We start from the raw sequence: 18,712 nt of genomic DNA, 5'->3' as shown, positions 1-18,712 counted from the left end.
GTGTTATGTCTGGGATAAGTAGGCACAGTAAAGGCAGAGGCAGACAACTAAAAGGTCAGTTTCAACATGTATTTTAAGGCATGGTTTTCAATCATCATCGTTTCAGTAATCAAGTTCAATCCCCATTTTTAACACTGTCCCACAATTCATTTCAAAAGTTTCACTTCCGTAATATTTTATTTTAGCTTTTAACTTAGAAAACCATGCTACTTCAAAATCCCGCCTGGTCTCATAGACTAGACGTAACATAGTAAATGTAAATCCGGGACACTCAAATTACTATGATATATTATGTTTGGTATGGTTACATAAGACAGAGGGTTACTTAAGGCTAAAACTAAATGAGGGTGGCTGGTCGGGTTGTGCGTATAACCCAAACGTCTAGCAAGCCAAAAGTTGCTTGTTTGAATCTCATCACAGACAACTTTAGCATTTTAACTAACCCTTCCCCTAACCCTAACCCTTTAATCTAACTCTTAACCTTAACCAGTGGCGACCCGTCATTCAGGGCAGGTTTTGCCTCTATTTTTTTTCCTGTTTTGCATGATATTTTGGTTTTAATATGTGTCACATATCTGTTTTCAAACAATGTAAAAAACATATTTGACTTAATTAATTAAGCTGCATATAAACCTGGTCTCTTTTTTGCTTTCTTTTGTAAGGCAGCTCCAAAATGTAGGTGTTTCAGTCTAGCTGTGCTTTCTATGGTTGTGGGGCAGCCAGCAGATAATACGGAGCTTAGGGGTTAGTAATGTTCTCTGGTTGTTCCGTGATTGGCTCAGTGTTCTGTCACTCATGGGGACACTACGTCACCACAAAAATGACAGGTAGAGCTCGAAAATTCAAGCCCCTGGGTGCAGCCATAGATTTACATTAGAAGTGCCCATCCAAGAAGCCTCAAGGTTATTGGCCACAGATAAAATGACATCAAATCACATTATATCAACTGCAGCTTTGATTGGACAGATCATGTCAACATCATACTTTCAAAATCTTAGCTAGCAATCAGTCATCATCATGAATCAAGTCGACAATCTACTGGCAAATCCTTTTCAACCCTTGTCATATGGAGAGAAATTATAGATAAAATTTATCGGTGCTCTTCGGCCATTGGACATAGACATTACACAACAAGTTGGATATCGCAAATTCAACAATGAGTGGTTTGGAAGGAATCAGTGGCTAACTGCAAGTTTTACAAAGCAATCACTAGCCTGCTGGTCAGTGGAGTGGGTGTGTGGTCCAAGTCTGGGTTTAAGGGTCTCTTTTTAAGCTTAAAAGGAGAAACATTCACTCGCAACCCACCATGGGACAGAAAAGGTTGAATACATTGGCCATGATATCAATCCAGCATGACTTCAGTGAGTTCAAGACAACTGGCAACTCGGGATAAAACTAGCTCAGACTGGGAAAATACATTTTGAATGGTCATCCAACTTGGAATACCAAGTTGGGAATTCTGGCCTCTTTCTAGACCTGAAGATCACTGACGTCATGAATCGAGCTTGTTTTTTTCCTTGTTCCCAGTTGTCATGAAAGCATCATAAATCCAGAGAATGCCAGACTTTGATGACAAAGTTTGATGACAAAATGTTCTCAGAAGAGCTGTTGCGCCACCTTACTGTTCAAGTGAGCACAGTACAACAAGGTGAGTCCAAAAATGTATTTTATGCTGCTGCATAAATTCTGTAATATAACAGGGAGATAGTATTTCTTTCTTATCTACAGTATACCTAAGTCTATGTTGTGTAGTAAGCCGTTAGTAGCCCATGTGCCTTCATAACTTAGCCTACTGTTCTGACTTGGTGGTGCACATGTAGCCTATAGTTTTAGAGAAATGTAATTATCGAATATTGTAAGAGATTTCATTGGCTGCTTATATGCCCCCTTTATTTATCCTACGGTTCTAACTTGGTGTATAGGGAGAATACTGTAAGAACGGCCCATGTTCTGAATTCTGTCGCTGTATATTTCAAAAGTGCTGAAAAAATAGTTATATTGACAATGTCCGTCCTAGCTCACTCATCAATGTCTTAAGCGAAGTTAGTGATTGCCTCTCATGCGCTCGTTGTCGTCCCCTTATGCCATTGTTTGTAAATCTCAATTGTCAGTAGAAACCACAATTGTTTAAGCAAGTCAGCCACATCAGCTATATTTTTAAAAAGGCAGTATATGAGGCTGAATGAACTGTTTTGCTGTCAGACTGCCAGACTGCTTCGCTGATAGCCAGGTGTAGAGGTGGAAAGGATTCACTCCATGGTGCTGAAAAGAAAGCTATTGGGACAGCTTTATGTAGACCCTAACAGTTTGTGGGTAACATTTCTCACCGTTATAGTGCAATTAATGTATTGTCTAGTGTTGTGTTGTGTAGTGGTTTTGCTGGTATGCATTAAACAAAAAAAATGGGGGGTTTGCCCCACCAAGATTTACATGCTAAAATTGCCACTGACCTTAACCCCTAAACCTAACCCCTAGCCAAACAAAACAGGGGACATAGGAAGTGGCATGTGTCCATTTTCTCTAAATCTCCATGGTAACAGTTCTGTATATAATGACAAGGTGCTCGAGTCTCCACCCTAACAATTGGAGTCTTTGTCCTAAAGCCAGGAAGGCAGGCTACAAAATAAGCCCATAGAAACGCATTGGGCTTATTTTGGACAGATAAAAGCTCTCGCTTCGCCCTCTTCCTCTCTGGTTGTGACTTAAACAAATCTCCATCAGCCATGTAGGCTCACCAAAGCCATCATATGCTCGGGCAAACTTGGGCTCCACCATAATTCCGGATTGCATTCGCTTCCTGTGGGCGGCCAGCATAACCGCGAGAAGGAAAAACCTTCCGACTTCAACTGTATATATTTGTTTTATTAAAAACGTTTATTCCGAATTTTCAGGGATGCTGCAGGTGCATACACATTAGGAAAATACATTTAAACTCAGTTTTTCACAATTCCTGACATTTAATCCTGGTAAAAATTCCCTGTCTTAGGTAAATTAGGATCACCACTTTATTTTAAGAATGTGAAATGTCAGAATAATAGTAGAGAGAATGATTTATTTCAGTTTTTATTTATTTCATCACATTCCCAGTGGATCAGACGTTTACATACACCCAATTAGTATTTGGTAGCATTGCCTTTAAATTGTTTAACTTGGGTAAAACATGATGGGTAGCCTTCCACAAGCTTCCCACAACAAGTTGGGTGAATTTTGTCCCATTCCTCCTTACAAAGCTGGTGTAAATGAGGTTTGTAGGCCTCCTTGCTCGCACACACTTTTTCAGTCCTGCCCACACATTTGTTGCTTTAATTTATCCACTTAATTTTCCATCCTCATAAGACCATCTTTTTTGTGAAGTGCACCAGTCCCTCTTGCAGCAAAGCGCCCCCACAACATGATGCTGCCACCCCCGTGCTTCACGGTTGGGATGGTGTTATTTGGCTTGCAAGCCTCCCCCTTTTTCCTACAAACATAGTTTACATACACTAATTGGGAGTCTTTAAACAATGGTCATTATGGCCAAACAGTTCTATTTTTGTTTCATCAGACCAGAGGATATTTCTCCATAAAGTACAATCTTTGTCCCCATGTGCAGTTGCAAACCATAGTCTGGCTTTTTTATGGCAGTTTTAGAGCAGTGGCTCCTTTTTTATTTTTCCATTACTTTATCAGGTAAGTTGACTGAGAACACATTCTCATTTGCAGCAACAACCTGGGGTATAGTTACAGGGGATGAATGAGCCAATTGTAAACTGGGGATTATTAGGTGACCATGATGGTTTGAGGGCCAGATTGGGAATTCAGCCAGGGCACCAGGGTTAACACCCCTACTCCTACAATAAGTGCCATGGGATCTTTAATGACCTCAGAGAGTCAGGAAACCTGTTTAACATCGCAGCCGAAAGACAGCACCCTACACAGGGCAGTGTCCCCAATCACTGCCCTGGGGAATTGGGATATTTTTTTTAGACCAGAGGAAAGAGTGCCTCCTACTGGGCCTCCAACACCACTTCCAGCAGGTATCTGGTCTCCCATCCAGGAACTGACCAGGAACAACGCTGCTTAGCTTCAGAAGCAAGCCAGCAGTGGTATGCAGTGTGTTATGCTGTTGGCCATTCCTTGATGAGAGGCCTTTCAGGTTATGTCGATATAGGACTCGTTTTACTGTGGATATATATACTTTTGTACCTGTTTCCTCCAGCATCTTCGCAAGGTCCTTTGCTGTTGTTCTGGGATTGATTTGCACTTTTCCCACCAAAGTACATTAATCTCAAGGAGACAGTTCGCATCTCCTTCCTGAGCGGTATGACGGCTGCGTAGTCCCATGGTGTTTATACTAGCGAACTATTGTTTGTACAGATGAACGAGGTACCTTCAGGCGTTTGGAAATTGCTCCCAAGGATGAACCAGACTTATGGAGGTCTACATTTTTTTTCATACATCCACAGGTACACCTCCAATTGACTCAAATGATGTCAATTAGCCCATCAAAAGCTTCTAAAGCCATGACATCATTTTCTGGAATTTTCCAAGTGGTTTAAAGGCACAGTCAACTTAGTGTATGTAAACTTCTGATCCACTTGAATTGTGAAACAGTGAATTGTAAGTGAAATAATCTGTCTGTAAACAATTGTTGGAAAAATTATTTGTGTCATGCACAAAGTAGATGTCCTAACCAACTTGCCAAAACTATAGTTTGTTAACAAGAAATTTGTGAAGTGGTTGAAAATCAAGTTTTAATGACTCCAACCTAAGTGTATGTAAACTTCCAATTCAACTGTATATGTATAGAAATAAAGGATACACAAAGATGCCATTTGTTTTAATAAAAATTACAGAAAAGTATTACATTTTAGATTTGTTTATATTTACATGATTTCATTAGAATATTTAAAAATAGATTATTTTAGGATGCACGACAATTTAAAATGTGGTTCATTTAAATATTTGTCAATGTGCATATTGTTTAATCCTTTTGCATTTGTTGAAAAGGAAACGGAAGATAAGCATGAAGTTGCAGGGGGTTGTAACTTTTTCAGTGAGCAAATGTACATACTCGACAGTCTGGTCCAAGAAACATTGCTGTAAAATCCTCAGGATTATAGTTCAGTGGATTACAGTAGAATATTACACTTTCATCAGAATGGCTGACAGGATGTCTGGAGGAGAGGTGGCCTACACAGTGCTGGAGGTGCTGATCGCTGTTGCCTGCTGTCTGGGCAATGTGCTAGTGATCTGGGCAGTGTGGTTGAGCAGCTCTCTACGGCAGCCCACATTCTGCTTTTTGGTTTCTCTGGCTGTGGCAGACTTCCTTGTAGGTGCTGTGGCTGTGCCAGCGGCTATACTGGTAGATGGAAGAGTGCAGATCTCATTCAATGTCTGTCTCTTCATAAGCTGTGTGGAAATTTTGTTGACATTGGCCTCTGTACTGTTTCTACTAGCCATCTCCGTGGACCGATATCTACGAGTTTTCATCCCTCTCAGGTGAGCTGTCTTCTGACCTAAATACTGTAAATAGTCTGTAATTATTGGGACATTGAAGCATTTTTTCTTCTTTTGTTTGAAATCAAACAATGACGTCAACGTGCAGACTGTCAGCATTCATTTGAGGGTATTTTCATGAACCGTCTAGAAATTACATCCCTTTTGTACATAGTCCCCATTTTAGGGAACTAAAAGTATTGGGACACATTCACTTATTTGTGTAATAAAGTAGTACAAATTTGTTGGATGCATTTGCTGTTTGTTTTGGTTGTGTTTCAGATTATTTTGTGCCCAATAGAAATGAATGGTAGATAATGTATTGTGTCATTTTCAAGTTACTTTTATTGTAAATAAGAATAGAATATGTTTCTAAGTACTTCTACATTAATGTGGACACTACCATGATTACAATAATCCTGAATAAATCGTGAATAATGTTGAGTGAGAAAGTTAGACGCACAAATATCATACACCCAGGGTATTCTAACCTCTCACACAGTTGCAATTTTAGCATGTAAATCTTGGTGGGGAATTTTTTAAATATAAGTGGGATGCATGCCCACAAAGCCACTACACAACACAACACTAAACAACAAATGAAATGCATGATAACAATGACAAACGGTGCCCACAAACTGTTAAGGCCTACGTAAAGCTGTCCCAACAGCAGAGTCCCAATATCTTATCACTGCTTCACCTGGCTATCAGCGGAGCCTTGTCTGGCTTGTGAAACAGTTAATTCGGCCTCATTTTACTGTCTTAAAAAAAACATAGCTGATATGGTTGACAAATGTGGTTTCTAATGACTATTGAGATGTACAAATTATCGCATAAGGGGACAACAAGAGGATAAGCGGCAATCCATAATTTCAATTAATGCTCTGTAACATTCTCGCTCATCATTATTCACAATTCATTCAGGATGATCTGTGATCATGGTTGCATTCACATTAACATATAACTGTTTAGAAACATATTCTATTCTTAATTACAATGAAAGTAACTCCAAAAAGACACAATACATTGTAAGGGAATTTTAATGTTTGTGCCTTTCTGATAATTAATTTCTGTGTTCTATTCATGTACTGTTCTGTGTTCATGCAAGTGACTGATAAAAAAAATGTATTTCACCTTTATTTAAACAGGTAGGCTAGTTGAGTACAAGTTCTCATTTACAACTACGACCTGGTCAAGATAAAGCATAGCAATTTGATGCCTACAACAACACAGAGTTACACATGGAATAAACAAAACATAGTCAATAACACAGTAGAACAAAAGAAAACAAAAAGTCTATATACAGTGAGTGCAAATGAGGTAAGATAACGGAGTTAAGGCAATAAATAGGCCATGGTGGTGAAGTAATTACAATATTGCAATTAAAACACTGGAATGGTAGATGTGCAGAAGATGAATGTGCAAGTAGAGATACTGGGGTGCAAAGGAACAAGATAAATAAATAAATACAGTATGGGGATGAGGTAGTTGGATGGGCTATTTACAGATGGGCTCTGTACAGGTGCAGTGATCTGTGAGCTGCTCTGACAGCTGGTGCTTAAAGCTAGTGAGGGAGATATGTGTCTCCAGCTTCAGTGATTTTTGCAGTTCGTTCCAGTCATTGGCAGCAGAGAACTGGAAGGAAAGGCAGCCAAAAGAGGAATTGACTAGTTGACTAGTGACTAGTGAGATATACCTGCTGGAGTGCGTGCTACGGGTGGGTGCTGCCATTAAGAATGTGGTGATTGACAGAGTCGAAAGCCTTGGCTGCACAGTAATGTCTCTTATCGATGGTGGTTATGATGTTGTTTAGGACCTTGAGCGTGGCTGAGGTGCACCCATGACCAGCTCTGAAACCAGATTGCATAGCGGAGATTCGAAATGGTCGGTAATCTGCTTGTTAACTTGGCTTTCGAAGACCTTAGAAAGACAGGGTAGGATAGATATAGGTCTGTAGCAGTTTGGGTCTAGAGTGTCTCCCCCTTTGAAGAGGGGGATGACTGACCGCGGCAGCTTTCCAATCTTTTGGAATCTCAGACGATACGAAAGAGAGGTTGAACAGGCTAGTAATTGGGGTTGCAACAATTTTGGCAGATCATTTTAGAAAGAGAGGGTCCAGATTGTTTAGCCCGGCTGATTTGTAGGGGTCCAGATTTTGCAGCTCTTTCAGAACATCAGCTATCTGGATTTGTGTAAAGGAGAATTGGTGGGGGCTTTGACGGGTTGCTGTGGAGGGTGCTGGGCAGTTGACCGGGGTAGGGATAGCCTGGTGGAAAGCATGGCCAGCCATAGAGAAATGCTTATTGAAATTCTCAATTATAGTGGATTTATGGTGGATTTATTCTCCATGGACTTTACAGTGTCCCAGAACTTTTTTGAGTTAGTACCTCAGGATGCAAATTTCTGTTTGAAAAAGCTAGCATTAGCTTTCCTAACTGCCTGTGTATATTTTTTTCCTAACTTCCCTGAAAAGTTGCATACCACAGGGGCTGTTCGATGCTAATTCAGAACGCCACAGGATGTTTTTGTGCTGGTCAAGGGCAGACAGGTCTGGAGTGAACCAAGGACTATATCTATTCCTAGTTCTACATTTTTTGAATGGGGCATGCTTATTTAAGATGGTGAGGAAAGCACTTTTAAAGAATTTGCCAGGCATCATCTACTGACGGGATGAGGTCAATGTCATTCCAGGATACCCCGGCCAGGTCGATTAGAGATTAGAAAGGCCTGCTCGCAGAAGTGTTTTAGGGAGCGTTTGACAGTGATGAGGGGTGGTCGTTTGGTCGCAGACCCATTACGGACGCAGGCAATGAGGCAGTGATCACTGAGATCTTGATAGAAAACAGCAGAGGTGTATTTGGAGGGCGAGTTAGTTAGGATGACATCTATGAGGGTGCCCGTGTTTACGGATTTGGAGTTGTACCTGGTAGGTTCATTAATAATTTGTGTGAGATTGAGGGCATCAAGCTTGGATTGTAGGATGGCCGGGGTGTTAAGCATGTCCCAGTTTAGGTCACCTAGTATCACGAGCTCAGAATATATATGGGGGCAATCAATTCACATATGTTATCGAGGGCACAGCTGGGGGCAGAGGGAGGTCTATAGCAAGCGGCAACAGTGAGAGACTTGTTTCTGGAAAGGTGAATTTTTATAAGTAGAAGCTCGAATCTTTACAGTAGATTGCAACACCGCCCCCTTTGGCAGTTCTATCTTGGCGAAAAATGTTATAGTTAGCGATGGAGATTTCAGGATTTTTGGTGGTTTTCCTAAGCCAGGATTCAGACACAGCTAAGACATTCGGGTTAGCAGAGTGTGCTAAAAGCAGTGAGTAAGACAAATTTAAGGAGTAGGCTTCTAATTTCATGAATCCTTATCAGTATCTGCAATTTGGCAGTTCACCCAGACCTTGTTTTGAGCACATTAAAAATATCTCAGTTTCAAGGTCTCAGCTTCGAGGTATTGGTCTGTCACATGTTAGGAACCAGTATTGGTCGGTCACATGAATGAAACAAAACTGTAATGATTAATTAATTATGCTAAATCATGCAAATATAACTTGTCTGTGTATAGCCATATATAAGACAACTGCTGGGACTGCCCAAGGAGAGCTATGGTGCATTGAGTTGGTAAAGGATGATTAATTTAAGATTGACCTCGAGTCTCCCTGTGTAAAAAATTCCACGACAACAGCATTTTCCATTAATTTCTATTGGGCACAAAATAATCTGAAATACAACCAAAACAAACAGCAAATGCATCCAATAAATGTGTAAAGTCACAAGCTTGATGCAGTCACTTCGTTCTATGAATATGGATGAAAATACTTTCAAATTAAAGCTGATAATCTGCACTTTAACCGCATAGTCATTGCCTGATTTTAAATCTCAACTTTTGGAGTATAGAGCCGAAATAAGAAAATAATATTTACTGTCCCAATAATTACGGAGTGCTCTACATTTATCACATAACGCATTCTCTCAAAGGATCTCCCCTTTGTAATCATGATTATGAAATAGGTGGGTGCGTGCGTACAAAGGAAAGCATCAAGGTTGTCAGATGATCAGATTCTCTGCTTCAACAGGTACAAGAGGACAGTAACAGAGAGGAGATCTTGGGTGGTGGTGGCAATATGTTGGTTTGTTGCCTTCATGTTGAGCTTCCCACCCATGTTTGGGTGGTACAACCATGACACCTTGTCTCACTCAGGGAACTCAACCACCATCATTTGCCGTTTCCTGGCTGTGATTCCCATGTCATACATCGTATACTTCAATTTCTTCCTCTGCACCCTCACTCCGTTGCTTATCATGGCTGTGCTATACTGCTACATCTTCTGTACGATCCGGAAGAACCTGAAGGGGAGGACGGGGAGCGGTGCCCAGTCCCACACCTACTTCAGGAAGGAGAGGAGCCTAGCCCGATCCCTGACTCTGGTCCTGGTGCTCTTCGCCTTTTGCTGGCTCCCTCTGCACTTCATGAACTGTGTTGCCTACTTTGGTAACCCATCAAACATACCCCAACAGGCCTTCTACGTGGGCATCCTCCTCTCCCATGGCAATTCAGCTGTCAACCCGATCGTGTATGCCTTCAAGATCCGCAAGATCCAGGAAGCGTACCTGAGGATATGGAGGAAGTTTGTGTGCCGAGGTGACAACCAGACCACTGAGAAGAACACCAGCAGTAACCCTAGGGTAGCCAGAAATGACTGATGGAGGGGAGTTCATCATTGTGTGTGAGGGACAGTTAGTGACATGTATAGAGTGTGTTAAGAAGTTATAGTTCCAGGGTATTATTCTCAAATACTTTGATAAGAGTCATTGTAGGGATGCAAAGCAATTTAGAATGTGGTCTATATCTCATATTTGTCTTTATGTATTGTATTATCAGTATAATATAAGCATGTGTAGATCAGGTAGAGCTAATGTCAAAGTATTTTACTTTAGCATTGCTCAACTGCGTTGGCATATCACAGCAAATTGCGTTTGTTGCAAATGAAACTGATGATGAAAATGGAAAGAGTAGTGGGTGTTTAATTTCATTGATGCATTTCCTTTGTCTGAATGCCATTTCCTCAATCCAAAAGTTTGTCGTTTCTATAATTGTTACCTTCTGTATGTATACAGTACTTTCCCAGAATTGGAAGTAAGATGTACTATCTCAATGAAGGAGTACTTATCAAATGAACTTTTTTTATGATTATGGTTATTTTCAACACAACCATGCACAACGTTCTAACACAACTTTTCCCACAAGATTATGTTTAATGTATTTTGTGGTGGTAATGTACCATCAGGTGACACAGAAAGTATACAAATAGGTCTCCATCAAATTCTTTCTTTATTAAAATATACATTTTCTGAGATGAGGAAATCCTTTCTGAAGTTAAGTTTTTATTTCAAAATGGTTTGTAAAATACATACATTACATTTGTTGTAATATACAATTGTTGCAGCTAATGATTACATTGTGTCTATTGATTCATGTATATTAACTGGCAGTACATCTCTACAGTTCCCCTGGTCTTGTCTAAGTACACTAGATGGCAGTACGCAGTGGGATATGTATTACATTATTGCAATATGGCATACAGGTATAGATGAACGCATTGTGTTCCTACCAGAGTGATACAAAGGCTGGATATACTCTATCAGACCTCCACTGACCTTCGTAACCACTGGGTATTTTTCCATTAGATCTACATACTTTCGGTTTGGTTCACATACTGTAAACTAGGTCATGTTTTAGTGTTCAAGTCATTGTTATACTAGTAGCATCGCAGCGGTAGATGTAGTTTTGTCCACGGTTGTGGTATGTCTATGCAAAACATTATAATCCACATGACATTACATACAAGAGAATGATTATTTATGTACAAGCTAAAGAGTAGAAGCCCTAAAAATAGGAATAATCTGAGGTCTTGAATTCCTTCAAAATTCAGAGTAAAAGATAGAGGCCAGTTTCATAGCTTTATTTAACCTTTATTCTTTCATAGAACCTTGAATAATCTTGACTTGTAACAGTACTACAAGACTGAAAAAACATATTCAGGGCTTGATTTAGGTCTGGAGAACCAACCCTTATAGAGTGGGGTAAAACCGTATTTAGTCAGCCACCAATTGTGCAAGTTCTCCCACTTAAAAAGATGAGGCCTGTAATTTTCATCATAGGTACACTTCAACTATGACTGACAAAATGAGAAAAAAAACCCAGAAAACCACATTGTAGGATTCTTAATGAATTTATTTGCAAATTATGGTGGAAAATAAGTATTTGGTCAATAACAAAAGTTTATCTCAATACTTTGTTATATACCCTTGGTTGGCAATGACAGAGGTCAAACATTTTCTGTAAGTCTTCACAAGGTTTTCACACACTGTTGCTGGTATTTTGACCCATTCCTCCATGCAGATCTCCTCTAGAGCAGTGATGTTTTGGGGCTGTTGCAACATGGACTTAACTCCCTCCAAAGATTTTCTATGGGGTTGAGATCTGGAGACTGGCTAGGCCACTCCAGGACATTGAAATGCTTCTTACGAAGCCACTCCTTCGTTGCCCGGGCGGTGTGTTTGGGATCATTGTCATGCTGAAAGACCCAGCCACGTTTCATCTTCAATGCCCTTGCTGATGGAAGGAGGTTTTCACTCAAAATTTCAAGATAAATGGCCCCATTCATTCTTTCCTTTACACGGATCAGTCGTCCTGGTCCCTTTGCAGAAAAACAGCCCTAAAGCATGATGTTTCCACCCCCATGCTTCACAGTAGGTATGGTGTTCTTTGGATGCAACTCAGCATTCTTTGTCCTACAAACACGACGAGTTGAGTTTTTACCAAAAAGTTATATTTTGGTTTCATCTGACCATATGACATTCTCCCAATCTTCTTCTGGATCATCCAAATGCTCTCTAGCAAACTTCAGACGGGCCTGGACATGAACTGGCTTAAGCAGGGGGACACGTCTGGCACTGCAGGATTTGAGTCCCTGGCGGCGTAGTGTGTTACTGATGGTAGGCTTTGTGACTTTGGTCCCAGCTCTCTGCAGGTCATTCACTAGGTCCCCCCGTGTGGTTCTGGGATTTTTGCTCACCGTTCTTGTGATAATTTTGACCCCACAGGGTGAGATCTTGCGTGGAGCCCCAGATCGAGGGAGATTATCAGTGGTCTTGTATGTCTTCCATTTCCTAATAATTGCTCCCACAGTTGATTTCTTCAAACCAAGCTGCTTACCTATTGCAGATTCAGTCTTCCCAGCCTGGTGCAGGTCTACAATTTTGTTTCTGGTGTCCTTTGACAGCTCTTTGGTCTTGGCCATAGTGGAGTTTGGAGTGTGACTGTTTAAGGTTGTGGACAGGTGTCTTTTATACTGATAACAAGTTCAAACAGGTGCCATTAATACAGGTAACGAGTGGAGGACAGAGGAGACTCTTAAAGAAGAAGTTACAGGTCTGTGAGAGCCAGAAATCTTGCTTGTTTGTAGGTGACCAAATACTTATTTTCCTCCATAATTTGCAAATAAATTCATAAAAAATCCTACAATGTGATTTCTGGATTTTTTTTTCTAATTTTGTCTGTCATAGTTGAAGTGTACCTATGATGAAAATTACAGGCCTCTCTCATGTTTTTAAGTGGGAGAACTTGCACAATTGGTGGCTGACTAAATACTTTTTTGCCCCACTGCAGTTTAGATTATGTCAAACTCATGCATTTTCTATTAAGTTAATTTGATATTCTTTACTTCCTGCTCTGAGTTGTGAACATATGAGCAGAGGTGTAAAGTAACTCATTACAACTACTCTCGTTACTGTAATTGAGTAGCTTTTCTGAGTACTTTTTTGTTGTTGTTGTATTTTCATTAAAGTAACAGTACTTCTACTTGAGTAATATATTTCAGAACTCTTTCCACCCCTGGTGAGTGAGGGAAAAGATAGTTTGTGAGTGAGGGAGTGAGTGGGCGAGGGAAAGAGTATGAATGGATGAGTGAGTGAATGTTAGCCGGTCCCATGGATAAGTAAGATGTAACAGAGGGGTGAATGATGGATTGAAAGGGTGAAAGAATGAGACATGTTTATGTCTGGAATATGAAGTATATTGAAGTCTGCCAACTTTATTCTTTATGCACTTTATTTTGCATTGCTTAAAGTAACAGTACTCCTACTTGAGTAGGATATTTCAGTTCTCTTTCCACCCCTGCCTACAGGGAACCTTCCGGTCGAATGTCTCTGGAGTCCTGCTGCTCCTTGGCCACTAGGTGACGCTAGCAAACTGTAATAAACACACCAGTGCTTCCTCTGTTGCTTTTCCACAGTAAGATTGCATACAATGCAGAGGAATTCAACAAGCAGTTTTCTTTGGAGTTCCTCATCGCTGCGGACGGTCATTGTGCCTCTCAAGGAAGGCAATAGACTGTATAGTTATCACCTGAATAGGATTCTATCCCTTCACAAACTATACAACCTACTACCTCACCTCGCCAGGACACACTCACCTAAGGCTGACGGATGAGGGGGGAATGTCATTCAAACACATACAGCGAGAGGCGACAACACAAACACACTCACCCTAAAGCACACTTTCACTCAAACACAATAGGGCCATATCACAATTGGCCCCAATCGCTGTGAACCAAATTAAGAATTGGCTGGTCTGACAGAGGAAATGTTGCACATCCTCATGTTGTCCTGGAACATTCAGTGAATGGATGTCATATGCTAATTGTTAACTACCCCACAGAACACAGACAGGCTGCAGGCAGGTCTCCAGGCTGGGGAGATGGATGAGACAGCCAGGGAAAAATGGTTTGGCTTCAGGGGTATTGACGATTGGTCTGTCTCCTTAGGAAAGACAGTAGATTGTATAGTTATGTCAGAGGGAGGACATATACCCCACAACTATTCAATCTACTACCTCAGTCTCAAGGACAGGTGCTCAATTTATCATCAACCCAGAGAGGAGGTAAGGACTTCTACTGGGAATCTGGGAGAGAAAGAGAAATAGAAAAAGAAAGAGAAAGAGAGAGAGAGAGAGAGAGAGAGAGAGAGAGAGAGAGAGAGAGAGCATTTGTATGTTTAGTGGTTGATCATTACTGTACATAATAAACACATACACACACCTTTGCATATTTGCATTCAAACAAATGGTCACACATAGACACACACACATTCAGACACACCACAGGACAGCAGATTTAACCAACTTGAATAATCAGGCACAAACAGAAACTTGGCACAAGTCCAGATTATTCAAATGACATCCCCCACTACAGACTGAAGAGTTAGTCTGGTAACAGTTTTATAGGGAATTACCTACAAGGAGCAATTTTTTCTATGGTTTTGGCTCTGATGTTTAAACCTGGGCCTGGTTCAACTGCTTTGCTTTGTGTGAGCTGTGGAGCTGAACCCGAGGATTCATCAGTTCATATTAAGGCAATGACAGGTGTGTGTCTGTGTCACTGTGACAGTTATAGAGAACAGCAGGCATGTGGTCTGATTGCTACGGAATCGCTAAAGGTAGCTTAGGTCAAAAGATTAACAAAATAATAACAAAAGAATGCAGTCGCTACGGAAAGTGTGTTAATTTGTGCGAGTCTAAAACGTAACTCACTGGCATTCAGAGAAGTTGGCATGTAATAAAGGAGAGCTGTGCCAGGAATTAGTGCCATTTTCTTTAGAAACTTGGCTCTTTCCAGCCCTGCAACCTTACGGTAGCTTGCTGTTTAACAGGCAGAAGTAAAAAGCTGAATTTTATTCCCCAGTTGCCTCCCTCTAGCGTGAACAAAGCTGTGTGGATAGCCTGAACAGAGCTGTGTGGATAGCCTGAACAGAGCAGTGTGGATAGCCTGAACAGAGCTGTGTGGATAGCCTGAACAGAGCTGTGTGGATAGCGTGTACAGAGCTGTGTGGATAGCATGAACAGAGCTATGCTGATAGCCTGAACAGAGCTGTGTGGATAGCCTGAACAGAGCTGTGTGGATAGCCTGAACAGAGCTGTGTGGATAGCCTGAACAGAGCTATGCTGATAGCCTGAACAGAGCTGTGTGGATAGCCTGAACAGAGCTGTGTGGATAGCCTGAACAGAGCTGTGTGGATAGCCTGAACAGAGCTGTGTGGATAGCCTGAACAGAGCTGTGTGGATAGCATGAACAGAGCTGTGTGGATAGCATGAACAGAGCTATGCTGATAGCCTGAACAGAGCTGTGTGGATAGCATGAACAGAGCTATGCTGATAGCCTGAACAGAGCTGTGTGGATAGCCTGAACAGAGCTGTGTGGATAGCATGAACAGAGCTGTGTGGATAGCATGAACAGAGCTATGCTGATAGCCTGAACAGAGCTGTGTGGATAGCGTGAAAAGAGCTGTGTGGATATTGTGTACAGAACTGTGTGGATAGCCTGCAAGCAATGCAAAGAAGGAAGGGAACAGGATGAAAACAAAATAGTAGCGCTTTGGCCATTTTAGGGAGTTGCTTGGCACTCTTAAGTGACAACATTTGTGGGGCAGAAACCTGTGAAACTCTCACACTGCTTCTTTCAATTCATTGGATTGGATCTCAGCTGGGTCTGACTGCTTTACTTGTAAAAGGTGACACTATTATGCCCATCTGAGTGGATAAGATCAATGACATTTACAACTTTGCAGCGTCCATCATTTCGAAGAGATGAAGGTGAATGAAAACTGATCAAAGTCCATTGTTTTTGTGCTTCCAGGGTATTTGATAGTGAACTATAAAGATGTTTCTATCATTTCTACCATAACAAGAGAGTCTCAAATGTCCCCCCTAAAACTATGTGGTTGTTTTTCTCAGTGTGGAAGCCATTTCTAGCTCTTTGAAAAAGAGCTCAGTGTTAGCTGTGCCAACTAGGGTTTGAAGTACCAGCTGGGCAGTGCAGCCCACGCCCCCCAGGGCCTTGCTTCGGCTGGGTGGGTTGGGCCAGCTCAGGCAGTGTTACGGTAGATGATGGTCAAACCATGAAGAGGCCCCGCCGCTTTGCATAAATTAGCATGTGAACCATAGCCTCTGAAAGGCACCAGGGCAGTTCATTAACATTCTGAATTCCTATTTGGCCTAATTAAGGCAGACAGTGATTGAAATGTTTTGGCAGGCTGCGAGGCAGTGTGTAGGAGTGCCAGGGACTGCTCTGTGGGGGAGAATGAGAAGGCAGTGGGGCAGGGATGGAGTGGAGGTCTTAATTGAGATGTTGAATTAATTAGACGCCAAATAAGAGCCTCTTCTGACTGGTCAGTGTACATAGACGAAACAGACCGAGGGGAACTGATTTCTATTGACAAAAATAAGTGATTAAAGGCTTAGGGTTGAATCCTAACTTGTGAGTCCATAACTTGTGCTTCCTAACTTGATACATGAATGTGTTATGAAGTTTACCTTAGTTTGAGGAATTTTGTTCTTCAAGTTAGAGAAAAATAATTCAATTTCCTGGCTGTGAGTATACAATTATTTAGATGTCTTAATAAGGTCAAATAAGAAATGCGTTTTGAAATGCGTTTTCAGTTGGATTTTGTTGGAGTAACTCCACATTCCTTTGTTGATGATTTTCTGGTTGTTTATGAATAATTAACAACACAGCCCGCAGACCGGAAGTTTAACAAAGGAAATAAGATAGTGGTCAATTTCAAAATGGTAAAATATCTTAAGAAAACAAGTGTAGCACATTGGCAACACTTGATCAAAGATAAGGTTGCAGTAATCATTTGTAGAGTTTTGGTAGCAAGTTTAGTACGAAGAAGCTACACAACCTTTTGCATACCATTTTTCTATATGAAACCCATCCTTCTGTTTGAAGTGCTGGTAGGCAGTAACTTCCCACTGAACAGTGCTTCATGAGGATGATGGGCCTCATAGTTCCGGGAGAGGTTTTTGTCAAGCCTGAAGACTGGATACATGACAACAGGTGATGGGATTGACGGTGAGAATCCATAATATGATTGAGTATATTTATATTTGGAAGTGTTTTATCTGTATGACCGAATTATATAAATACAGATCTGCAGGCTTGGTAGATGTCAATATCATACAAGACAGTGAGTCATATTTGTGCACATAATATATAACCTAGACAAAAAACAGGCACATTTAAACTTGGAGAAGAGTTAATACTTACAAACATTAAAAAGTTTAAATCAGCAAAAAGCTGGATCCTTATTATCAACTGTTCAAATCCCAGGCTTCTCACTCACTGACTTCATTGGACAAAAGAAAATGGCTGCCGTGGTAAGTAAGAGAGAGGAGCTGTCTTCCTGTCACCTCTCCAGTACACTTTTTCTGACAAAGACATCATCAGAAAATGCTGTTTCTGTGTTTCGCCTTATAGAAAGATGCCCGGACAGAGTGAAACAACGTCGCAATAACAAACTTGGTTCTAATGTTCCATACTGTGGATTAGCTGGATTACGAATCACTCGCGATTAGTATTTTGCCACGAGCACAATACAAAAATATCTAACATGAGTTGGCAAAGGTCCACGGGGATCGGTAAAACACTGGGCACGACCGAGAGGGAAGAGACTGGGGTAGAATCTTGTACGCTTCTCCCTTCAATATCCTGTGCCAAGAAATGGGCATTGTCTGTGTGCCAGGCTGAATCTCAATGAACCAAAAAGCAGTTGATGTAGTGGAGGGAGCATGGCGATGCTCACCACTGACAGGGGAGGGGGAGGGGAATATTGGCACCGAAGCAATGGGAGTCTGCCATGTAAAAAAACAAAGACGTGCATGTAACAATACCATAACTACTATGGCATCGAACCAGACTTACACTGTCGCAGCATCAGCTAGATCCTGTGCTCAAGTTTTCAATTCTGAGAAATGTCCAGAGAGAGGGGTAGAGCTAATGCAGTAAAAGACTGATCCTGTCTGTGTGCTCCATCCGCTGAGACTATCTGTAACACATCCTGTTGATTTTCCCTCTCTCTCTCCATTTGCCAGGAATTTACAATGATCTTCTGCCTAATTAATGTAAACAGTTTTTTCCGCTTTACAATTAGAAACACTTTGTTCGCCTGCCACTTCAGTATGGTAATGATTGAAAAAGAAGTGGCTATTATCACGTTGAGTTCGCCCGTTTACAAGCATCTGCCTCTGTTAATGTTTTGAGCCCATTTTATTTAGAACAATACGTTATTTAGTGTCTGTTTCAAGACACATCCTATCAATTATGAACAATGTTTTCAAGCATGAAATCAATGGTGAAAAAAGCACGTCAATCATTTAGTATTCACATATA

General features: G+C 41.1%; 1 protein-coding gene across 1 annotated transcript; it reads left to right on the top strand.

The window, feature by feature from the left end:
- The first annotated feature begins 4,729 nt into the window (after positions 1–4,729).
- Positions 4,730–10,838, top strand: LOC112262666 (adenosine receptor A1). The gene is made up of 2 exons (XM_024438344.2): positions 4,730–5,481; positions 9,560–10,838. Exons 1-2 carry the CDS (start codon positions 5,006–5,008, stop codon positions 10,185–10,187), a joined length of 1,104 nt encoding a protein of 367 aa, XP_024294112.1. The 5' UTR covers positions 4,730–5,005; the 3' UTR covers positions 10,188–10,838.
- Positions 10,839–18,712: the final 7,874 nt, after the last annotated feature.

This window comes from Oncorhynchus tshawytscha, linkage group LG02 (genome assembly GCF_018296145.1).
Source record: "Oncorhynchus tshawytscha isolate Ot180627B linkage group LG02, Otsh_v2.0, whole genome shotgun sequence".
Lineage (NCBI taxonomy): Eukaryota > Metazoa > Chordata > Actinopteri > Salmoniformes > Salmonidae > Oncorhynchus > Oncorhynchus tshawytscha.
This window is presented reverse-complemented; position numbering and strand designations above follow the sequence as displayed.